This window comes from Mauremys reevesii, linkage group 2 (genome assembly GCF_016161935.1).
Source record: "Mauremys reevesii isolate NIE-2019 linkage group 2, ASM1616193v1, whole genome shotgun sequence".
Classification (NCBI taxonomy): domain Eukaryota; kingdom Metazoa; phylum Chordata; order Testudines; family Geoemydidae; genus Mauremys; species Mauremys reevesii.
The window spans coordinates 22445136-22470377 of NC_052624.1; the positions used below are offsets into that span (position 1 = coordinate 22445136).

Below are 25242 nucleotides of genomic sequence, written 5' to 3' on the forward strand. Positions count from 1 at the left end.
AATGTTGATATGGATAGCACGATAAAGATGTATGTTTAGTATGTAGTAGCAATTAAAACTATCGTATTTAGGCTGCTGAGATGTACACTTCTATCCTGATATAACGCTGTCCTTGGGAGCCAAAAAATCTTACCACATTATAGGTGAAACGGTGTTATATCGAACTTGCTTTGATCCGCCAGAGTGCACAGCCCAGCTTTCTCCCCCACCTCCCCCCCCGAGCACTGCTTTACTGCATTATATCCGAATGTGTGTTATATCGGGTCGCGTTATATTGGGGTAGAGGTGTATTAAAAGATGTGAGCCCAATTCTTCAAGGATATCCATTTGGTTAGACAATGGTATGCATGCTGGAGTACTGTAGCCAACTTTGGTCCCCTCGTTTTAAGAAAGAATTAATGGGCATTGTATAAGTCCTGAGAAGAGCAGGTTATGCACTTGCCATAACAGAAAAGCCTATAGTTGGCTGACAATACATTTCAGAAGGCGTAAAGGCAAAATGAGACTCAATCAAATACTATCCATTTTTTAACCTTAAAGGGCAAGGGTTTTGGCCTTCAAAGTGTAATTCTAAAAAGTAAATAGTAAAAATGGTACCTGTGCTCAACAGATCTGCTCCCTTGGTGTATTCAGAGTCATCCCTTAATAGTCCAGTAAGATTTTATACATTTTTACCCATCAGCTTTTGCAGAGCCAGCCTAGCTAAGATGGCATGAATTGGATTCTGTTCCTTTTTGTGCATCACAAAGAGTATTATTTGCTAAGTTCCAGTCAGTTGCACCTTTGCAAACCTTATTAAAGACCGTGCTTTGCACAGGTGTCACTGAAGTCATAATTTGAAGACCTATAGGTTACAGAGATGTAACTCTGAGCCTAATTTAGTCTGTAAAATCTTCATAGTGGTGACAATGAAATGCATGAGAAGGTAAGAACTCAACCCAACACACAGTCACCAGGCTGGGTATTCAAGGCTGGGAGGTAGGGAAAAGCAAAACCAAAAAAATCCTTTTTGCTTGTGAAGTGATCATATGGAAATCACTGAGTGATCGTGATCATAAACATGGAACCCCACAGCACAGAACTCTACTTTAAATGTGGAAGACCTATAGGAGGCAGGGAAAAGCGCAAAGACGAGCTATCACTTTACTCATAGCTGTAGTGGCAATACTCTACTTTAATTCATGCTAAACAGTTTCTGCTTGCCTAGAAAGCATATCATTTGCAGCTTGTATGGGCTTTTTTTTTTTTTTTTTAACTTTTTTCCTGTCTTTCGGTAGATCAGTGGTTCTCAAACTTTTGTACTGGTGACCCTTTTCACATAGCAAGCCTCTGAGTGCGACCCCCCACCCTTATAAATTACAAACACATTTTTATATATTTAACACGATTATAAATGCTGGAGGAAAAGCAGGGTTTGGGGTGGAGGCTGACAGCTCCCCCTCCCCCCCATGTAATAACCTCATGACCCCCTGAGGGGTCCCAACCCCAGTTTGAGAACCCCTGCGGTAGATACTAATACCTTGCTGATAAGTTGACCATTAAATAATACATTGTAATTTTATAATGATCCTAGCCTTTCTTCATTACTTCATTTTATTAAGACAAAGTAATTCTGCACTCTTTTGTGTGAGAGCATTTGACGAGGCACTAAATGGAAATAAAGCACATAATTCTTCTGTAACTGAGGTCCTCAGCAAAGTACATAATTCATTTATCACCATGATGCTTTGACTGTTACTCTTGTGCATTAGCATTGCCAATTTTGAAGAAGAGATTTTCCTTAACTAATTGTATGATTTAATCTGAGGCAAATGTACCCTTCAAAAAATCTTTGTAATACAGAGGGTTGCTGGTGTGGTTTTTTTAAGTCAGATTTTTTAAAAATAGTTGACTGTTTCTTTTTTTTTAAACAGAGTATTAAGAAGAAAAACACAAGCAAGCAAGAGATGAGCACATACCTGCGATTCATTGTCTCACGTATGAAGGAGCGGGTGAGTCTGAACGGCGGTGGTTTGCATAGAGAGGGTAGTAGAGAGTTGGGAAATGTTTCTAATGTCCACTTTTTAAATATGTTGTATTCAATTAGAGGCATATTATAGTCACCCTATGCATAAGTTTGCAGGGAGCAGGGGACACAAAGAGCCATTTCTTTACACATCCTCCTATGGAATGGTTTATGTGTTTCAACATGTACAGCCCATGGCCCAGTATACAGATTATTCATATTTCTGGCTGGAATAGCCTATGCAAGGTGCCCACACCTCCAGTGGAATGGAGACTCTTCAGATTTTACAGAGACACAAAATCAAGGTGAAACACTTCTTTCCATTTCTACATCTCTGGCATTCAATTGTATGGCTCCTTATTCCTTATATGAAGTACTTACATTCATATCAAGTGAAATAATTCTTTTTCACATACTGTCTCTTGGTCCTTTCAGGCTATCGATCTAAACAAGAAGGGGAAGGACAACAAGCACCCAATGTATAGAAGGCTGGTGCACTCAGCTGTCGATGTTCCTACTATACAAGAGGTACAGTCACATACTTTCTGATTTCCTACGTGAAGTTTTGTTCTGTCTTTAAAAGTGAAGTCAAAATTTTATGGACCAAAGTACTAATCCTTGTTATTTAATTCTTTCCATGGTCGTTTTTGCTATGGCTTCTGTCATAAGCATAATAGCCAAACATTTCAAACTTGGGTGACTAAATATGTGCCTGATTTCCAGAGACACAGAGCACCCTCAGTTCCCATTGATTTTAATGGGAGATATGGGTGTTTGGCATATTTATTTAGTTGCCTAAAGATGGGTTTAGGTGCCTAAGGTTAGGCATCTAAGTTTGAAAATCTGGCCAATAAGTAAAATGGCTAATGAAACAAGCCATAAGAATATGTTTCACCAAATATTCCATTTTTTTCTTGTTAAAGCAGTTATAGACATCTGCTTTCCAAACATCATGATGATTCATAAAATGCCAAACATTTTGGGTGATCACAAAAAGCAAGAATGACTTGAACCACCTTTTATGTTAATTTCTTCAAAAATTAAACTACTGGTTAATATATAATCCTTTCTCTTAAGGTGATTCAGTCTGTGACTTATTAAATCAAAGGAGTTGGGGCTTCCCTTATAAAGATTAATATCTTACTGAATATTGCATCTAAATTGATATGATATTTTGTGCTATTTATTGATTTTTTTTTTAATTGTAGATTTGGGGGTTCTTGATTTTCAGTATTATAAAATAGAATTTAGTGTTGCTTGAAACATGAAGTCACACATGCACAAGCCAGGTCTGCACTAACGTTTTTTGGTGAAACTACCACCACTTGCATTCCTCCAGACGTGGAAGTTGCCAGAGTAGACAGTTTGGGCATTTTAGCACCATGTGATCTAGAGTTGCTCAGAGCAGGTTTGGTTGATGCTGGCAAAAATGCCAGAAATTGACAGAACGTTGTCTACGCTAGAATTCTCATAGGTGCTATTACCAGGGCAGTGCAACTGACAGTAGCACAGAGAAGAATGTTTTACTAGTGTGGAGAAGGCCATAGCATGCTCAGCTTGGGCAGGACTAGAAAAATGCACCGTGTGACTCAGTGCAAACCTCTGTTATTTTATGGGCTTTGAAAGTTAATCCTTTGCTAAAATGGTGCAACATGAAGCCCTTAGAAATGTATATGGGAGCTCAACACAGAATTGAAACTAAGATGAAATGTTGGATTGAAACTAAGATGCAAAGCACTGTCCCACAGGGAGCAAATCTCTGAGCAAATGCAGTCGGCTATAGTCTATTCTGTTAGACACCATGGGAGTGAATGGGATTACTCCAAATTTGAGATTTACTTGTTATAACTGAGAAAAATTCCCCTCTCTAATTAAGTTAATTTTAAAGCACCTCTCGGTACCTGAGAACTGGACAAGTACTGCACCTACTGAGGTATGGACAGGTAAGGTGCCACAGACTAATCCTGAAAGTGTTATAAGTATGTCTGTGAGCCATAGCAATGTCAATAACTCACCTTGTCTGCCTAATACATATTATTGTAAGAGCTTCTGTGCATAATACGAACAAGTCACTCCACCAGTAATTTTCATCGTTCTATATTTTGCTTTGTGTAGAAAGTAAATGAAGGAAAATATAGGAGTTATGAGGAGTTCAAAGCAGATGCTCAGCTGCTTCTACACAACACGGTGATTTTCTATGGAGGTAGAGTATTACATTTAATATTTTTCCCATTAATTTGATTCAGGAAATAGATCTCAGGGTCTTTACTCTTAGGAAACTGACCACTTTGGATGAGACTTGGGGACCAGCTAATTAAGAGAGGGTGAGGCCACCTTGAGAGTCTGTGGATATTAGCAGCGCGGGCTGTGTTAGTACTCATTTCTACAGTGGTGCCCCCCCTTCCTCACTTCCCCTATACCTAGTACCACCTTCTCTGCAGCTGGCCTTCCCAAAGGGAGCACCTCCACTCCCTTACCAATCTATTCCTGCTTCAACCTAGGAAGCTGTAAGGGGAAACAGTAGAGTCTGAGGATGGGACCCCAGAGCAGCTCCATGCTGAATAGCAGGCCAGTTGCTAAAAATATCGCCAGGGAGAGCAGTGCTGACTACCTGTTTAGTCTTTGGCCATTTACAGAATGATACAGTCTTCAAATGGCCATAGCTATGGGCGGACTTCTTTTGAAGAAGTTAAGAAAGAATTGCTCCAGAACAGGTCACAAGCCAGGTGCAGTGTCAGGGCAAGTATACTTTGTCCTTGGTACAATTTACTGAGGATATATTTGCTGATCCATCGGGTTCTAAGAGTTAAGTCCCAGGTTTGCAAAGGCACCTAACTCCCACTGATTTCAAAGGAAGTTAGGAGCCTAAATACCTTTTTGGATCTGGGCCTAAGATTTCTCTGGGAATTAAGTATTGTGTTTAATACAGGCATCTAGCTTGTCGTCATGGAAAAATCAAAATGTGTTGAGAGAATATTTGATGCAGTGAGATAACGTAATTGGAAGTAAAAGCACCACAAGGGGCAGCTTCTAGAATTGACCCATATAAACTGCATGCTGTAATCCTCTAAGAGACAGTTGTGTTTCTATAAGGATGTCGTAGCAAAGAGTGGTGTTTAGAACAATTGCAGCATGTGGGCTGGGGCATTCATGTTTAAAAAAGAAAGTGGGACATCTAGATTGTTAATGGTGGCCCATCCCTCGGTCCACTTCTAAAGATGCTTACTTAACATGTTAGCTAGTTTAAAAGTCCCCAGTAATATTTATATACACAGATGGACATGATGGGGATGGCGAGGCTGAGAAATAGAGTTGATGGTTGGAAATGTAATAGGAGAAATGTTAGCTAAGATACTGAATGAGGTTTTTTTTAAGGCGTATATTTATAGCATGAAAGGCATTGTGACGGCGATTGCAAATCTTTGAGCAATGTTCTCATATTGTGGTTATTGATGGTATTTATTTTTAATTTACAGCGGACAGTGAACAAGCTGATATAGCTAGGATGCTTTACAAAGACACATGCCATGAGGTAAGTAATATCTATTAAATGAGATGAAAGAGATGATTTGGCACAGATGAAACCATTTGGTTTAAAAATAGTGTCCTATCAGTTTCTAAAATGATGATTTCTTTCTTCTTCTAAGTTGCCCCTAAAAGCAAGGAAATAATGGGGAACATTTATTATTAACTTTCCCAAATTAAACTTTTTCACAGTGAATTCCTATTTCCTTTTCCTTTTGTTCTGCATGGCAAGGGTTTTATATCTCTCACACACACAGAACAGCTTTATTGCAATTTATTATCATATTCCTTTGCTCACTGAACTACAGTTCTTCATAATTCGGAGGACATGATTAGTCAATGGAAAGGAGAAATCAGGAGTAAAGTTTTAGTTTCCAGATAATATATAAACACATATTTAGACCAGAAATGGTCAGTCTTATCTGATTTAATTCAAACCCAAAGCCAAATTCTGACTGATTTCCAAGATGGACAATTGAAAAATTGAAGGGGACAGGAAAGTGGTGTTTGGGTCAGCTGCCGGTTTGCTCAGCCTTCATAGTCAACTAATTTCAGTGCTTTCAGAGTGTGCTTTAAATATGCTAATTGTCCTTATGCAGTGTATAATCTTTAACAATAAATTAAAGTTCCATTAGCATTATTTTTGTAAAAAAGAAAAAATGTTTCTTTGTTAAGGCCAAAATTTCTGCCACTCTCAACTTGCCTCTATTTTTATGAATATAACTAACTAATTGCACAAAATTGAATTGATTCCACAAAATTAGCAGGCAGGGCTGAACATTTGGCCTTAAAAATCTTACTACTTAAGAATTAATAGCACTGTCACAAAGAGAGTGTCCCATGGGCTGATTTACTTGTTTTTGTTTTTCAGCTGGATGAACTGCAGCTTTGCAAGAACTGTTTCTATTTGTCAAATGCACGTCCTGACAATTGGTTCTGCTACCCTTGTGTATGTTTCTGACACAGATTTTTATTTACTTGCTTTTTAAAAAATAAATACTTTTAGTTCTGGAGTTACTCATTTCTTCACTATTCTGCTTCAAATAAGCAGAATAAGCTTTTTTCAAATGTACTGTTTAGTCTCTGCACCTCTGATATTTTACACAAACAAAAACATTAACTGAAATCCAAAGCAATAACAATATGGGTAATAAACTTGGTTATTGGGCAGTTGCATTAGAAATAAGGAGTTTACAGGAATTAAAGCTCTGTTTCTGGATAAAGCTATGAAGACTAATATAACTTTTGAAGTGCTTAGGATTTCTGTGTACAATAGATAGTTAGTTACACACTTTTCAGAATTTGTCTTTCTTAGTGTCTTTGATCCAAGCAGTGTGGCTAGCATAGAAATACTGTGTATTATAGGAAGATAAGAATGAAAAAGACACAAAAAACAAACGTGTTCTTAAGATACTAGCACTGTGTTACACTAAACTTAATATTTGTGGGATGACTGAATATAATACTTCAAACCCAATAATAAAGAAAACACTTTTTTTCCCCAGATACCTAATCATGAATTGGTTTGGGCCAAAATGAAAGGGTTTGGGTTTTGGCCAGCCAAAGTCATGCAGAAAGAGGACAATCAGGTCGATGTTCGCTTTTTTGGGCATCACCACCAAAGGTAATGTATTAACCCTGTGTGCTGCTTGTTATAGACATGCCTCACACAAGTTTACCCCATTCAATCATGTTGTAAATCATTGCTGAACTAGTCACCAGCCTAACTTTGCCATCATTATTTCAGAAAGTTCAAAGTCCAGTGTAAGACATCACAGGTTGCCGAGTAATTCATAGAAGATTCCATTTTCAGAATTGCCATAGGGATATTCTCTACTGTTTAAAAGTAAAAAAGGAAATAAATTCCTATGCACATGACTCTTCACCTCCACAGCAGCCCGTAATAAAGTTATTGCACACAAACTAGACATACATTAACTGAGATGTATTTTAGGTGCCTGAACTGCTAACTTTGCACACGTTAGCCAACAAGATGCATCACAAGTTTACATTTTAGGGATGTAACACATTGTGAAGTGTTTTGGTGTTATTGTTAGCATTCTGCCAACAGTCCCAGGTGGACCCCAATTTTCAGAAGTTTGTAACTTCAATGAAATAATCCCTTTCACATAGAACCTTCACTTATGGGCTTCAGGGAGGTGGGTTGTTCATTTAGGTAACATTTGGCTATGGCTACTTTGTAAGATTATATAACAAAAGAGAATAGTACAACCCCCAGTTTTTTTCAAGGGTTATTAATGTAGTTTTTGCTGCTTTTACAGCATCAACGTGTATATGATTGTAGAGGTGAGGCAACATTTACGTTTTGGCTCATTGTTTCTGAGAAAGTAGTGCATTTCAGTGCATCATGAGGGAGACTGGAGACGTTTATAGCTGAGTTGTTTAAGTTGCTTTTTAATTGAACAAGGACTATGTATATTTTCACTTGATTTATCTAGTAAATAATAGAATAGACTATGTGTTAAAACAACTGTCTCCAGCCTCTCCACAAGTGCTTATTATATGACTTCTTAACAAGGAGATTTTCTAGCAAAAATAAATGAGTAAGATCTCTTACTTGCCTTTAAATCATGGAATTACTTATATTGAAATCATAAGTACCTTAGTAGAAGCTTCATACTAAGTAGAGAATCATTTCATTTGTAGTTTTGGCACTAGGCTTACACAGCTTCACACAAGTGTTGTGTTCTCTTACTAAGAAGTTCGATGAAAAACACCTGAAACTCTACACATAAGTATATACTGAAGTAAAGAGGAAAATCCATCTACTGTAATGTCATCCTCTTGTTACAGTCATGGATTTTAAAAAGGAAGAGCTAGATTCTCAGCTGGTGTAAATCAATATAACCATTGTCGTCAGTGGAGTTATACATATTTACACCAGTTGAGGATCTAACCCTGGGTATTTAACTTACACAATATTCACGTCAGTATGTAGATTGGTACTGCGATGACTGATATTCTTTAATGCGCCTTTCTATATCCTTCAGAATGTCAAGAGTTATAATTTGTTACATTTCCATGTACCCTTGATGGCATGATTTAGGGTGGGACTTTCAAAGGGGCCTAAAGAAGCTAGGCAGCCAGTTCCCATTGACTTCGATTGGGACCTGGGCATCTAATTCTCTGCGTCCCCATTGAAAATCTCAACTGTAGAGACTAAGGAACCTTTCAGGTCTCTAAGTCACTGGAGGGACAGTTTGACAAAAAGTAATTACTGTCTGATGGCTGTTTAGTGATTTATACAAAACGATCTGGTGCTCTTGATTCAATTCCAGATAGATAGATAGATAGATCACAAAAACTATCAACACAAGAGGCATGAATTTGGCACTCATCTTGACCGTTTCAACAAAGAGGCTAAGGACTGAATTGGAATAGAAAGTGCACACATAGTCGTGGTCTCTCCATGTCCTAATGATGCTCAGCCTCTGTGAAAAACTGGCCACTTTGAGTTAGTTGTCTAAATACAGATTTAAAGTGTAGACTCTGTCCCCAGGGCTGCCAATACAGCACCGCCATGGGAATTGAAGGTGGGGAGTTTCAGAAGAACTGAGCATTGGGCTACCTGTGCAAAGAAGCACAGTTAGCCCAACACTAAATTCATTGGAATATATCACCCTAAATCTCTTTTTAAATGTATATTAACACACTCTTCCCCTTCAGCTTTCTTATTGTGTCTTTAAATTGTCCTTAAAAGGGCCTGGATCCCTTCAGAAAACATTCAAGATATCACAGTTAATATCCATCGGTTGCATGTGAAGCGCAGCATGGGCTGGAAAAAAGCATGTGATGAACTGGAACTGCACCAGCGTTTCCTTCGTGATGGGAGATTCTGGAAGTCTAAGAATGAAGATAAAGGTGAGGAGGAGGCAGAATCCAGTATCTCTTCCACCAGCAATGAGCAGGTGAGTACTCAACTACTATAATTTATTAAATGACGGAAAGGTGACCTGAAATGGAATTTTTAAAAGTTAGTTTTAAGTTGTGCCCTGTTTACTTCTTTATAATGAGACTAGAAGGCAGGTTACCTTTTTTTTTTTTAATACTTTAGAAATACCAGGAATATAAAGTTATTATCTTCCCAGGTTTTGCTGGATGACGTCTGGGAAGTCTCAGGGATATTTATTGGGAACTCTTAACACCTTGATTGAAGGAGCAAAGATTCTTAAAGTTAAATAAGTGTTAATAAAAACAAGGAGTTTAAATTGTCCTACTGAAAATCTCTTCTCCCCACAACTACTCAGCTTTCATTCTGTTGACTTTCAGTAGTTCTCCAGACATAGGAACATAGACATTGCCATACTGTAGCAGATCCAAAGTCCATCTTCTCCACTGTCCTGTCCTTGACATTGATAGTATGAGATGCTCCAGAGGGAGGTGAAAGAATGTGATACTAAAAACTACCTACATCCTGGCCTGTAATTATTAGAGAATAATTATAACTCTGATTAGTCTTGTTATAGGTATAAATGTACAGTTCCTGTTTGAATCTTGCTAAATTCTTGGCCTATATGCCAAAGTATAATTACATGGTACAAAATCAGAGCATTTTCCAGCCTAGAAAGGACCTGAATTTCTAATGTACAAAAACAAGCAGAAAAATGTTTGTTTTCCTAAAAATAGAAAAACAAAAATCTTTCTATCACTCCAGTGAATCCTGATACAGGATTAGAGTGTTGTTCCAGAATGTAGAACCCATTTGCCTGAGCATACCAATGACAAATTGCATAAATAGTGTAAATGAAATAAATGTTATTTATTAGTGAATTAGTAACACACACACACGGATTCTACTCACTCCACAGCTCATTAGTTATGAGGTCATTATCACTAATTCAGAAAATAGATCTGACTGTACATACTCCTCATTCTGGAATTGTATTTGGCTTTGTATGCTGCCTTTCACACTCCAGGTGTCTCACGCATTTTACAAAGAATGCTATTTATGTTGGCAGCTGAGAACTAGTGTTTCCCAGCATTTGGAATTATTCAACATTCTTTTTAATAATGTTGACAGCTGAAGGTTACTCAGGAACCCAGAGCAAAGAAAGGACGACGTAATCAAAGTGTGGAACCCAAAAAGGAAGTAAGTAGCCTCACGTGGTATGTCTGTCAGTTAAGCAAAACAGCCAAAAGAAAAACACTTTCAGAATTATGATAGACATCCCTTAGACATCCCTTATAAAAGTTTGAGCATCAGCAACGCGACCTTCTTTGCTGAAGACTATAATGAGATCTGTTTATCTTAAGGTTTTGTATTGGCACTCATCACCATGGTATCTGTGTAAGATCTTTTCTCACCACAAGGTTAGCCAACAGTAATAGTCAGATGAATATATTATTGCAGTTTAAAATCTCCATCACTAGTAAATCAACATCCCACTGACAACACTTTCTTTAGGAACGGCAAACTAGGTTTAATTTTACTAATATATTACATTTTTTTAAAACTGTTAGAAGAACATTATTTTGGTTGCCAAATCAAGGACTCAAAAGTTAGGAAATGCCAGTTTTATGGTTGCCCTTAACCTTAGAACCTTAATTCTACCTGCTTGTACATCCAAACCATGCACTGAAGGAGGCAGAGAAAAAATAAAGTATGTGATCATGTAGTTAAAGATTATCCTAATAGACATGCACAAGAAGGCAGTGGCACTGGCAGCCATAAATTTGGCATTTCCTAATTTGAATTCTTAATAATGTTCCTTTAATGTAGTTTTTTTATGTGACTTCATAGTTGTTCTTTTTTTGAAAGAAGGAAATAGATTTAAAAAATCTGTTACGTATGACTGTAAAAACACCCCAAACTTACCTCATCAACAGGGTTCAAACCCTGACACTTCAGCACAGACTGCTATGAGTACTTGAGTTGCAGAACTAACTACATTAGTTGGCAGAATAGGGCTGTTGTCCCAGAATAGGGATGAGCTGCTGGGTTCAGAGGATGGTCCACTGGAGCCTGGCCTGGCTATCTCTCCATCCTTGGGAGATGAAGAGGCTCCTGCCCCATTTGGTGCCTCCAGGGTGAGGGGTGGATCACTAGGGCCATGTGCTAGGTATGTATGTGGAGGCATCCTCTGTTTTTCTACAGGTCCCAGGGTTCCCAGGACAGTGTATGGTGCTGTCGCTCCTGCTGCTAAGGCTTTGGCAGCAGTCTGGATCCAGCTCATTAGTATATTGGGGCATTCACTTATTATTTTGGCAGCCTGCCAAAATAATCCTGTGGAAATGCAAGTGGGAAAAAGAAAATGGTGATTTCTAACAGTCTACAATTCAGCTAAACTGAACAGAATTTCTTGGGACAAAGAGAAGACACTTCTCAAGCCTAGAGACTGTCTCCCAATCAAATTTCAAATGTCCATTGTAAACAATGAAGATGTTAAGTATCAGAGGGGTAGCCGTGTTAGTCTGGATCTGTAAAAAGCAACAAAGAGCCCTGTGGCACCTTAAAAACTAACAGATGTATTGGAGCATGAGCTTTCGTGGGTGAATGAAGGTGTTAGAGTTTCTCAAGGAAGATTCCAAGGATATTTTTATATTGAAAGGTGTTAGGCAACCTCAAAATACAGGTCACTACCATCTCTCCCTAAAATTGTGTGGGTCACCACATTTTGTCCGCTTGAAGGTTGAATCTAAAGGGCATAACTGAACAGAGAGCAACCCATCTTTGCTTCAATATGGGGAGAAGAATCACAGAAACTACAGGTTACAGAATACAATGCTTCATTCTGGTTTAGGTGGCACCAGTTGGAACATTGTATTCTGGGACATGTAGTGTCAGTGGGCCTCAACTCCAAATGAAAAAGGAGGGCAGTCACAGGTTGTAGCTTAGGCAATGCTGATTTACTTCTTTCTTTGAATGTGCCCAGATCTTGTGCTTATGACATTTGAACTCATGGGCCTGGCTGTCCTTTCACTTATGCTGACGCTACATGGATGTAACACCACATAAATTAAACTACTCTTGATTTATACCAGTATAAGTGAGAGGAGACCCAGGCCCAGCACTTGGAAATGGAAAACTTGTTCTTGCTCATTTTTGTTGTGCTTTTTGTGTTGCAGAATTGTTTAAAAAAAAACCTGGTCATAACTGGCAGAAAGGTTAGATGTTCTTGTATGTGATTTATATAATATTTAAAAACTGTGTATAAATATGTATTGATGCAATATTTAAAATGTAATGTTAGAATGAACAAGGCAGGATATTACCATGACCACCTACATTTTAAGGAAATAATGTACAGTAACTCCTGACTTAACGTTGTAGTTATGTTCCTGAAAAATGCTACTTTAAGCGAAACAATGTTAAGCGAATCCAATTTCCCCATAAGAATGAATGTAAATGGGGTGGGGTTAGGTTCCACGGAAATTTTTTTCGCCAGACAAAAGACTATAATTTATATATATACACACACACACATATACACAGTATAAGTTTTAAACAAACAATTTAATACTGTATACAGCAATTATGATTGTGAAGCTTGGTTGAGGTGGTGAAGTCAGAGGGTGGAAGAGGGTAGGATATTTCCCAGGGAATGCCTAACTGCTAAATGATGAACTAGCACTCGGCTGAGCCCTCAAGGGTTAACACATTGTTGTTAATGTAGCCTCACACTCCACAAGGCAGCACGAATGGAGGGAGGGGAGACAGCATGGCAGAGAGAGACGGAGACGCACAGTGTGTGTGAGAGAGATGCGCATTTCCCCTCTAAGTACGCTGACCCCACTCTAAGTACATTGCCTTTTTAAGTAGATCAGCAAGTTGAGACAGCAGCTGCTGCTAGCAAGCTCCCGCCATCCTGAGCCTTGTCATGTACCCCACCTGCTCTGACTTTAGCACCCCTCTTCTCTTCTCTCCCCCCCCCCCCCCCCCAGCAAGCAGGAGGCTCCCAGGAGCAGCTCCAAGGCAGAGGGCAGGAGCCGCGCATGGCACTGCGGGGAGGGACAGCTGAACTGCCGGCAGTTGATAGCCTGCTGGGTGGCTGCCGCACAGGGAACTTAGGGGACCGAGGAGCTGATAGGGGGGTGGCAAGCTGTCGGTCCACCCTGGTTCCAAGTCCCCACCAGCTAGCTCCAACAGGCTGTTCTTCCTGCAAGCAGAGGACAAAGCTGGCGGCTGCCAAACAATGTTATAAGGGAGCAGTGCACAACTTTAAACAAGCATGTTCCCTAATTGATCAGCAATGTAACAACAAAACAGTGTGAACCAGGACGACGTTGAGTGAGGAGTTACTGTAGAACTATATGAAAAATACAGGGCAAAGTTTAGGCCAGTGCCCTCAAGTTTTATTCATAGTGCAAAATTATAAAAGTCCTAAAACATGCATGAGTATCACAGTGTACGATTCTTTGTAGAATTATTGCTGAAATATGAGGCAAAGTATGTCCTATACTTGATGTGAGGACATTAGATGTCAAATAGAAGAAACCTCCATAAAAAGATCTCTCCTAGGAACTACAGTAATACAATAATAATCCATAATAATATCCAAACCCAAAACGGGGCCAGTGATCTCCTACACAGGGGTGGGTAAACTAGGAAGTATTATGGCTGTACTTGGAGAGGTTTTTAACAGCCTGGCATAGTTTGCATGAAACACCCCACCCTATTAGCAGGTGTTGATCCAACTGGTAAAGGTTTAAGGAAGTTCAAATAACTTTACTTAGACACATTCTTGTTACCCCACCCAGATATGGGGAGGTGGAAGTGGCTCTCTAAAGAGAGAGGGGCCAGCATGGCAACTGAGTAATCCTCATTTAGGGACGCTAGAAGCAACCAGGTTTAGACTCATAGGCTTTAAGACCAGAAGGGACCATCATGATCAACAAGTCTGACCTCCTGCGCATTGCAGGCCACAGAACCTCACCCACCTACTCCTGTAATAAAACCATAACCTCTGGCCGAGTTACTGAAGTCCTCAAATCGTGATTTAAAGACTTCAAGTTACAGAGAATCCACCATTTATACTAGTTTATACTAGTTTAAACCTGCAAGTGCCCCATGCCCCAGGCTGCAGAGGAAGGTTAAAAAAATAAATAAAAAAAAACCAGGCTCTCTGCCAGTCTGACCTGAGAGAAATTTCTTCCTGACCCCAAATATGGCAAACTGTTGGACCCTGAGCATTTGGGCAAGACTCACCTGCAAAACTCTCTGTAGTAACTCAGAGCCCTCCCCATCTAGTGTCCTATCACCGGCCGTTGGAGATATTTACTACTAGAAATCACAGATCAGCTACATGCCATGGTAGGCAGTTAAATCATACCTAGGCTGGCTCTGCAAAAGCTGATGGGTAAAAATTTATAAAATCTTATTTCTCTCACTGGACTATTAAGGGGTGACTCTGAATACACCAAGGGAGCAGATCTGTTGAGTACAGAGGTACCATTTTTACTATTTACTTTTTAGAATTACACCTTGAAGGCCAAAACCCTTGCACTTTAAGGTTAAAAAATGTACAGAGCTGGAAAGAGATCTCAGGAGCCCTGACTCCCAGCCCACTGCCATGTGTGCCCTACTCACATCAGATCTTAAATTTTCACTCCAAAGGGTCCCAAAGCATTTTCCAAATATAAACTGATTCACAGATTAAAGAGCAGCCACCCTTCCCGTCCACCGTTCTCCTTGGAAGGCTGGTCCAGAACTTCACTCCCCTTATGGTTAGAAACCTTCATCTAATTTCAAGCCTAAACTTCTTGATGGCCAGTTTATATCCATTTGTTCTTGTGCCAACATTGGCACTTAACTTAAATAACTCCTCTCCCTCCCTGGTATTTATCTTCTGATGTATTTATAGAGACCAATCATATCTCCCCTCAGCCTTATTTTGGTTAGGCTAAACAAGCCAAGCTATTTTATCCAGCATGTTAAGGGAATGGGGGGGTGCCGGTAAGTGAAAAATCCCAGTTAACTAAGGTGTGTGGGAGGGGTTCTGGCTCGGGAGGGGGTGCAGAGTGCGGGCTCTGGGAGGGAGTGTGGGTGTGGGAGGGGGTGCAGGAAGATGTGTGGGGTGCCGGATCCAGGGGCCACTCACCTCAGGCAACTCCCTGCAAGCAGTGACCTGTCCCGGCTGCTCCTAGGCAGCTCTGTGCGCTGCCCCCGCCCCACCCCAAGTGCTGGCTCTGCAGCTCCCAATGGCTGGGAACCAAAGCCAATGGGAGTTGTGGGGGCAGCGCCTGCGGGCGGAGGCAGCGCGCAGAGCCACCTGCTGTGTCTCCACCTCGGAGCAGCTGGGAAAGTCCACCACTTACGGGGAGCCTCCCAACATGAGCGGCCCCTGGATCCAGCACCCTGTACCCTCTCCTGCACCCCAAGCCTCCTCCTGCACCCAAACTCCCTCCCAGAGCCTGCACTCTGCACTCCCTCTCACGCCCCAACTCTCTGACTATAAACTGGAATTTTAATGAAGATCAGAAATGCCGGTATATAGAGCTTTCCAGTTGGCGAAGTGCCAGATAAAACAACTTTTACTCCTCCAGCCGTAGGGTATGACCCCTGAGTCTACAGATTCATTAAAAATCCTTGCTATTGAGCTTGCAATTTCATGTGCCAGTTCCTTTAATGTTCTTGGATGGAGATTATCCGGGCCCCCCCAGTTTAGTCCCATTAAGCTGTTTGACTTTGCCATCCATCTCTGATGTGGTAATTTCTACTACCATATCTTCGTTTCCAGTAGTACCCCTGCTCCTGTCCCTAAGCTCCTTATTAAAAACTGAGGCAAAGTGTATGTTTAGGTGTTGGGCCATGCCTAGATTACCTTAAATCTCCACCCCATCCTCAGTGCTTAGCGGTCCCACTTCTTCTTTTCTTGTTTTCTTTTTATGTATGTGGATGTGGAACCTTTCACTATTGGTATTAGTTTCCTTTTCAAGGTCAAAGTCTGCTTGGCTTTTGGTAGTTCTTACTTTCCCCCTACACTTTGTGGACCCCAACAGGTAGCTCTCCTTGCTGATCTATCCCATCTTCCGTTCCTTGTAGGCTTTCTGTTTTCTCTCGATAACTTGTTTGAGATGTTTGCTCATCCAGGTTGGTCTGCAACCTTCTCTATGAATTTTTTCCCCTGGCTGAAATACAGGCTTCAGATAATTTCTGCAACTTTGGCTGAAAGTAATTCCAAGTCGCTTCCACATTTGAATCCTTGAGTTCTTCAGTCTGGTCTACTTCGCTAACTAATTCGCTTAATTTTTTTAAGTTTGCCCTCTTGAAATCAAGAACCCTAGTTGCAGGTCTATTTTTGTTTATCCTTCCCTTTAGTCTAGGGAGAAGACTTGAGCCAAACTTCATGTTGTATTAGTGTTCCTTTTAGGTCAATAAAAGCAACCCCAGAAAAGGGTTGAGTTAGGGCTCTAGTGCATGTTTTGAGAGCGGGATCAGAACAGTGCCTACTCACTGAGATTATAATATAGACTGTTCTGCAGTTTTACAGTATTTTCTGTCAAGTGAATGCTGTAAATTGCTGTAAATATTCACTTTTGACCTAATGCAGGCCTCTGGATCGGCAACCTGAGAAGGACAGCCCTAAGAAATTAATCAGGCTGACATATTAAATAGCACTTGGTAGCAAAAGGGAATACATGATCTACCTTTTAATGGGTATAATTTCTGTACTTGTCATTTAGACAACCACAAAACGTAGCCCAAACAGTAGACATTATGATAAGTGATGGTTTGACATTGCAGAGAATTTGTTAATTATCCATCCTTCATTAAGTGGTTATCAACATTAAAAAAAAAATCTTTTCTTAGAGGAAACAAACGGATTTTTTTGGTGATTTTAAACACTTCAAGTTCCTGGGTTGGGGGGTGGGAGTGAGGAGATAATATGATAATATTACTTATATCTATTTTAAAAAGCATGGACCACTAGTATTATTCTGTTACAAACTGAGCTACATTCAGTTCTACAGTAACGGCAATTTCTTCTCTGGATAATTATGTAACTGCACAATGCTTTCATGGTCATCTGTGTCTAGTTCTGTTATTATTAGTAATACTTGGCATCTGATTAGCATTTCATTTTCAAAGTGCTTTTGAAACAATTAGTTAATCCTCTCAGCAGCCGTGTGAGGTAAGCAAAATCTTATAAAATAGCAAAGTAGCCTATTGGGTGGGCCCAATTTAGCCCAAGGTCCACCAGGATAAACCCAGGTTTAAGGGGCCATATCTAGGATCCCTCCAAGAGAGTGTTAGTGAAGAAAGAGGATGCAGCCACCCTTTCACTAAGGTGCTTGTGTGGATGCAGTGTAACCCCCAAATGGGCAGTGCTGGCTGAGAAAGGAGCATGGCAAGGATGACATACTGAGATTCGTCGTGTCCTTTGGAGCCTTGGCCTCGGACTAACGCTGCCAGCCCTCCATCACACCTAGCACCCTCCAGGAACAGGGTCTTGGCTAGTACAGGGGGATGTTAACGTACGCCTAACTTTGCCAGCTTCAGTGTATTTGAATCCTTCCTTCTGAATGCTAAGAGTTATGTTCTGTCCTGGACATAAGGGTTAGAAATTTTGCTCTTTCTCTGTAGGAGCCAGAGCCTGAAACTGAAGCAGTAAGTTCAAGCCAGGAAATTCCCACAATGCCTCAGCCCATTGAAAAGGTTTCAGTCTCAACACAGACCAAGAAGTTAAGTGCCTCTTCTCCAAAAATGCTGCATCGGAGCACCCAGACCAATAATGATGGAGTGTGTCAGAACATGTGCCATGACAAATACACCAAAATCTTTAATGACTTCAAAGACAGGATGAAGGCTGATCACAAGAGAGAGACCGAGAGAGTTGTACGAGAAGCAGTGGAAAAGGTAGCCCTCACCACAACTAACCCAAACTGTACACACGTGGTTTGGGGAGGGAGGAGATTGTTGTCTTTTGTCATCCGTTCTTAAGAAAATAGGAAAAATCATTTTTTAAAGTGCAACTTTCAAAAGACACTGTGTAAAAACAGCATCGGTTATTGTATTTCAGAGAGTCCATATCAAATGTCCTTCGTTTATTCAGTATAGTTGTTTTTTTCTAGCTTCTATCCCTGCAAATGCAACCTGCTATCTGAAAATCAAGCTGTCTTCATTCATTGACCCCAGTAACACTTTTCCAGCTCATTTGACTCTAAATTATGCCTTCAGTCTTCACCTGTGCAAATCCATGCAGTGGGACTCCTTAAGTGAAACAGAGTAAATAATTCTCTTGTCAGTTATTCCATCTTGAGCATTAAACAGTTTGGGTCAGATTGAATCTTTAAGTGTTACCCTTTGAACTCTTCCACCTATTGTGGTTTGTTCATACTCGGTGACGTTTCTCTGCATGGGTTTTGTCCAATCTGCTCTTACTGTAAATTTGTACAAAATAATAAAAAATTCCCTTGTAAACTGAGCACATCGGATCTAGAAACAATACACGTGGAATTCTGTGATGCTGCTTTTACAGAGTTGCCTTGCAGTGTAGAACTACTGTAAAGTTTTGGTTGTGACCTATGTATTGTATGCTAAATTGCTGGGGTCAGTTTTTTATTTGTTTTTAAGCAGTGGAAGCGTCTACATTTTCCAAGAATGAAAATTCTACTTTGTTTGACCTCCATCTACTATGGAATGATATTTGGGGGTAGCCAAATAATACGAATACGCACTGACTTTCTTTATTGACTTGCTTCCCTTATGCCAGCTGCGTACCGAGATGGAGGAGGACAAAAGGCAGGCTGTAAATAAAGCTGTAGCCAACATGCAAGGAGAGATGGACAGAAAATGTAAGCAGGTAAAGGAGAAGTGCAAAGAAGAGTTTGTAGAAGAAATTAAGAAACTAGCAGGTCAACACAAGCAGCTGATTTCCCAGACCAAGAAGAAGCAGTGGGTAAGTGTCAGGATTTATTACCAGTGAATAACTGAAAATGTTTTGTACAGGCGGCAGGGAGCATGAATGTGTTTTCTCCATTACTGTTAACCACTCTATCAACATTGGGGTCATCCTAGTCTCCCCTTCTCCTGTCCTCTTCCTTCACATTCTCCCTCTACTTTTCCTTGCCACCCTAACTGCCAAACCTCTACACCATACTCTGGTTGTCTGAGTTCTGCCGTCTCCTCCTCTTAGGCCTATGTGAAACTAACCACACCCTCTCCAGCCCATCAAAATGTTGCTGCCAAAATAATCCTTTTTTTCCTATGGCTACAATCATGTCCCTTTCAGCCACTTCACTACCTCCCCATTATGCTACGTATGCATTAAATTCAGACTTATTGTCTTGCTTTCCAAGCCCTGCATGAAGCAGCCACTTGTATAGGATAGCTATAAGTATAAGTAAGTATACCTAACTTGTCTCCATTTGTATTCATCTGCCAATGATGCAGATTTTTGTTTCCTTCTCTCACAAATGTCTCAACACCTCCTTCTATGGTTCCCTGAATACATGGAATGACTGTCAAAAATATATTCCTCAAGCTTTCACCCATCCCGCCTTCACTCCTAAATACTTGAACCTCTAGCAGCATATACAAAAAGTGGATATATTTACACTTAAATAAATCAACTGGAACTGGGCATCTAGCTCACCCACGTGTCCCATTTCCCCACGCTTTGTCTTTTGTCATTCTAGTTTGTAAACTTCTTGGGGTTGGAAGTACATCTTCCTATATGTCAGTACAGCACTCAGCAAATTTTGGCTACTAATGCATTACAAATAATTAATAACATGTAGTGCTACAGATTTCTAATAGGATATAGATGGAAATTTTTTTATTGTCATTAGGAACAGAAGGTCTACTCTAACACATGGACTGTTTAGAGACAGAGAGCATGCAACTAAACATCAGACAAAAGGTGGACTAGATGTAATGTTTAAAATGTGGCATTAGGATTTTGATAGCAATCTATAAAATAAAGGATGTTCGGCCTGAGATCTACTACACACCTCTCCTGCATAGATCTTGCCAAATATATAGAGCTGAGACATTTCACTGCCTCACCACAAGATGGCACTCTCATCTTGGAGACTTAATGGATGCCAGCACTCAGCCATCACTTCCTTCCTCCTCCTCTGACAGTGTCCAGCTCTATGTCAAGCCAGTATCAATGATTTTTTTCTTTCCACTGACAATGGTGGTTTGTTTATATTCAAAATCACTAGTTCTGTCTATTGTTCTTGTAGTTTGAAGATAGTCTGTAAAAAGAAAGCTATATCCCTTAGGAGAGAGAAGGAAAACATCAAGTAGGGACAGTAGATCCCTTCCTAAGTATCAAAGATTGTTGGTGGTTTTAAAGAGGAATCGAATGTGTCAAACAACACAGCTCCCATAGAATTATCTATCGTTCTAGCAGTATAGTGCTTTTATCTATTGATGGAGTGTGATTTGGTCTCTAATGATGATGTACCCTTGAGAGCCCAAATAATTATTTAGCTGTATAAGTGTCCCCCATAGGTAGAATTTGTGATAGATGCACATTTGCACTCGGCTGTCCCTGTTAAAACTTGGAATCATTCTAGTTTGTTTGTCATGTTTGATAACTTTATTCAAAAGGAAGTGCTAATTGATTCCACATCTCACAGACATGTGCACACACCACCTCCAAGTGAGGCAGTTACATGTTATCCTTTCTGGTGCCAGAGAGTACTCTTGACAGTCGCACACAAATCTAGGGACCCGGGAGTAGGTCTGTCAAATGCTACCTTCAGTGAATAATTCCTACAGGCAAGTCCTGTCTCACATATTTAGAAAAAACGTTTATATACCCTGATAAATCTGACTGCCAATGTTCAGCCTCAAACCGTTGGAAATGGTCCAAATATGCAACCCCTCAAAACGATTTTTTCTCCAGTGATAATAACAACAGACGCTTAAGTGCAATACTACTGCTGCGTGCTGCTGTTATAGTAATGATACCTTCTTACTCAAATCTCATATAATCAGCATATACCAAATGAGTTTTAGTGGCTTTGCTTATTAATGTTTTTGTGATGTATAGCCTGAAGCCAGGGAAAGCTTTTATTATTAATTACACATTTATATTTCAGTTACGCATAGAGACCACAATTAAGATCAGGGCTCATTGTGCTAAGTGCTCTACAAACACACAGGGAGACGTGGTCCCAGCCCCAAGTTGCTTACAGTCTGGTTAATGGGTTGAATTCTCTGGTGGTGTAAATCAGCACAATTCAGTGGACTTTCACTCATTTATACTACTAGAGAATTTGGCTCTAATACAAGATGCAAAATATGGGTAACAATAGGAAACAAGGGGATGGAGGACATGGTTAACAGTCATAAGATTATGCGGTGAGATAATCTAGAAGAGTCAGACTCAGAGCTAAAGCTGGCAATTTGCTCCCTCTGTTCTGGGTATCTGCACGTCGAATGATATAGTAGCTTTATGTCTGAGACTTATGGAGGACGTATGTAAGAGGAGCAGCAGGTTCTCCATATATGGATCTGAGTTGTCCCCCTCCATTTTAGCTTTATTGATGTCTCCTAGCAAGCAAATGTGAACCTGATCTTTGGCTGACTCCCATGCTCTGTGTAATGTAGAGACATGCATCTGTCCCATGTTCCTTTTCAGCTGATGTTCTTAATGGCTCCTAGAGACTCCTGGACAGCCAGTTTTATGAAATCCAGGAATATGGATCTCCAGAGGATATTCAGTTGAAAATGCTGTTACAGATAAACTCTATAGCTGAGTTATGAAAAGAAAAGGGAAGGGATTCCACTTGCAGCTTGGGCAGTCCCTTTATTGGTGATGGTTATTGGCTTTTGGCTTAGCCTATATACATTTTTTTCTTCTGTCTTTTAGTAAGCTGTAGTTCTTCAAGACAATTGGGTTTGTTTCCTGAGTAATCTTTCATCTTATTAAAAAATATTGTAACTACATGGGACATAAAAGAAGATAGGAAGTTCCATGAAAAGTGAAATCCTGATTCTTTGACTTGGTGGCTGCATGTGCAGAGAATGCACCGTATTCCTCCTCCCGCTCCCTGTCATACAATAGACATCTCCGTCTAGATTTTCAAATGTTCCCTTGCATTTGGGGGGAGTGCCCAACTTGGGACGTCTAGGGTCTGATTTTCAAAGTTACTGAGCACCTGCAACTCCCCTAGTAATAGTACTTCCCTATTGTACAGGGATACTGCGAGGATAAAATTTAATGCTTTTGAAGTGCTCAGATACTATAATGAGGTGATGAGGTGTGAGTGTAGGCTAACCCTGTTACTTTGCAGCTATGGAAGTCTTCCTCAGGGGATCTGCTGAAAGAAAGAGCAGTCCTTACCTAGCAGGGGTGAAAAATTCCCCCTGCATTTGGCTGCCACCTGCCTAACTAAAAGAGGAATAGTCCACAGTCTGTACTGAGGCAAGCAAGTGACAGAAAACAAACGAGCAGGTGAGAAACAATTTGTATTTGCCAGGGTTGATCCTACGGGTGATGATAATCCCATACCATTTGTTCTCTCTGCAGTGCTACAACTGTGAAGAGGAGGCTATGTACCACTGCTGCTGGAATACTTCCTACTGTTCCATCAAGTGTCAGCAGGAACACTGGCATGCTGAACACAAACGTACCTGTCGCAGAAAAAGATGAAAGATTTAGTCCTCCCCTAGAAAACCACCCCGATGATTGCTATTCTCAGACACAGCGGTTTTTGTTTCCAAGAAGCCAAAATTGTTTAGAATTTGCTTCCCATTTTGCACCAGCCTTTAAACAATTTTCGTAAAGAAATTTTGCACAGTAGTTTCAACCTTCTGTTTAATGCTCCTCCAAAATTTTGTCAGTCTACTGAATTTAACGTCAGTGGGAGCAGGTTACTTTAAATAATTTTAAATAGAGAATTTGTTGCATTTTAAAACATTTTTAGGTTTTACAGAGATTTTAATCTTTAAAAGCAACAGATTTAAAAAAAAAACAACATGAGCTTAATGAGAGGAACACTTAAAAGTTAGATCTGAATGTAAGAACAATAGAACTGTTTCAGAAAAAAAAGCATACTACCTTGATGTAACATTTATTTCCTAACCTTGGCGAGCTGGTTTTGTTCAGCTTAATTTTACTGTTTAAAGGCATTATCTATTGGTTATACCAGTGGGTATATGATTGAATTTAGGGAACAGGGTTGACACAGCAGGTGCTAGTCCTGCCTATTTTTTCTTAAATGTTTCCCTATTGTGTTTTTTTCATTATTTCTTTTCAATATATAACTTTTATAACAAAATATTAGCTTTGATCTTGTAGTTTCAAATCACAGGGGATTGGGGTAATTTTTGCTGAGCTGGATCTTAGAGAAAAATGAATATTTAAATTTTAAAGTTTGCACATTTCATCCTTGTCCTAACATGAGTGCTTGTAACAAGAAAAAGAAAAGCCAAAAAAAAACTACCTTTATTCATACATGGAATTATAGATGAGGCATAAAAATATCTTTAATGCTTCCCCCCTCCCTCCAAGCCCCCCAACCCAAGGTCATTCGACAGCCTATTATCCGGTGTCACCTAGTCCATTGCAACTTAATAATAAAAGGAAAAATAGCACTTAAGTTTCACAGAAGCCGTTATGTTTGTAGTAATGGGTCATTGCCTATTAATGAGCTCCATCACTGTACTCAGAATGAAGAATAATGCATGTTAATTTTCTTGTACTAAAGATGCCGTGATTTGTAAAAAGTCTGTATTTTGCGGAATGTCTGGATTAAGAAGCATTACCAATAGGAATGGATCGATAGTTGAAAAATGATTTTTTTTGTTTTGTTTTATATATAGTTATATGAATTGCATCCATATTCAGAGACAATTTTTTAAATAGGTGTAAAGCTTACTTAAACAGCTTTTCTTTTAAAATGTCTCACCATTTTAGTTTCTTTTAAAGGTTGGTCTTAGACTGAGTCAAATGCCCATTAATCATCCTAGCTATTTTTTGAGAAGTTAGAGGAATAATTTGTAAATATTTATTTAGATCTTTGATATTTATTGAAAGCAATTACATGATGGAACGATGGAAGCGGAAGAATCAGGAGGAAAGCCTTTCAAAAAAGTTTTCTTTAGGATTTGTCAGGGTCAGTGTAAAGATTAAAGTATAACTAAGTCTTCTGTGAACTGCCATTGAAATCCTGATCTTTTTTACTTACAGTGGTGATACAAGTTAATTGATTTGATACTGCCAATTAATGCCCAATATGTTGAAAAAAACTACATGGTATGTTGATTGGAAACAATAGTAACTAGTTGGTAACTTGAATTACCACAAACTGTTATTGCCTGATAACTGTGTAATTAATGTTGGTCGCCTCTGTGTTGTGATGGTAAAACACATCACAACTAAAAATTAATCTTGTTCGATTACTTTACGAGTTCCAAAACTTCGATCCACCCCTATGAAAGCAAGTTATTGTGGATATATTTTTGGTGTAAAATCATTCCAGAATATGTAATATTTAACTGATAGCTGCATGAAAGTAAGATTCGTGTTACTTTGGCTTTTTTGTCTCTGTTGACACGGTTGCACATTTCCAAGTTACTACAGCGTGAAAACTGTGTGTTTAAAAAAAAAAATGAAAAAATTGTGGCCTGGTTTTGTATAAGTTTTAGGTAAAATTACAATTGATTGTTTTAGGAATCATGATTTAAAAATGAATTTTTCTGCAAATCATAAAGCTATATTAAAGTGTTGAGCTTAGCCACTATGCACATTGTAATTATTCATTGTGGCTGTCCAGTTCTATGATGCATTCTG

The 25242-nt window shown here is 39.6% G+C and overlaps 1 protein-coding gene across 14 annotated transcripts in view; it reads left to right on the plus strand.

Annotated features, from left to right (window-relative positions):
- Positions 1 to 25023, plus strand: part of ZMYND11 (zinc finger MYND-type containing 11) — a 147062-nt gene extending 122039 nt beyond the window's left edge. For 11 of the 14 annotated variants that reach the window (XM_039524253.1, XM_039524251.1, XM_039524263.1 and 8 more), the window contains 12 exons: positions 1914 to 1991; positions 2441 to 2533; positions 4121 to 4208; positions 5482 to 5537; positions 6402 to 6479; positions 7036 to 7154; positions 9252 to 9459; positions 10572 to 10640; positions 12617 to 12655; positions 18075 to 18347; positions 19204 to 19389; positions 22978 to 25023. In XM_039524253.1, coding sequence (XP_039380187.1) covers positions 1914 to 1991; positions 2441 to 2533; positions 4121 to 4208; positions 5482 to 5537; positions 6402 to 6479; positions 7036 to 7154; positions 9252 to 9459; positions 10572 to 10640; positions 12617 to 12655; positions 18075 to 18347; positions 19204 to 19389; positions 22978 to 23100 — 1410 coding nt within the window. In that variant the 3' untranslated portion in view covers positions 23101 to 25023. The remainder of the gene's footprint in view (positions 1 to 1913; positions 1992 to 2440; positions 2534 to 4120; positions 4209 to 5481; positions 5538 to 6401; positions 6480 to 7035; positions 7155 to 9251; positions 9460 to 10571; positions 10641 to 12616; positions 12656 to 18074; positions 18348 to 19203; positions 19390 to 22977) is intronic. The other 3 variants (XM_039524259.1, XM_039524262.1, XM_039524265.1) reach the window with 1 other exon arrangement.
- The last annotated feature ends 219 nt before the right edge of the window (positions 25024 to 25242 follow it).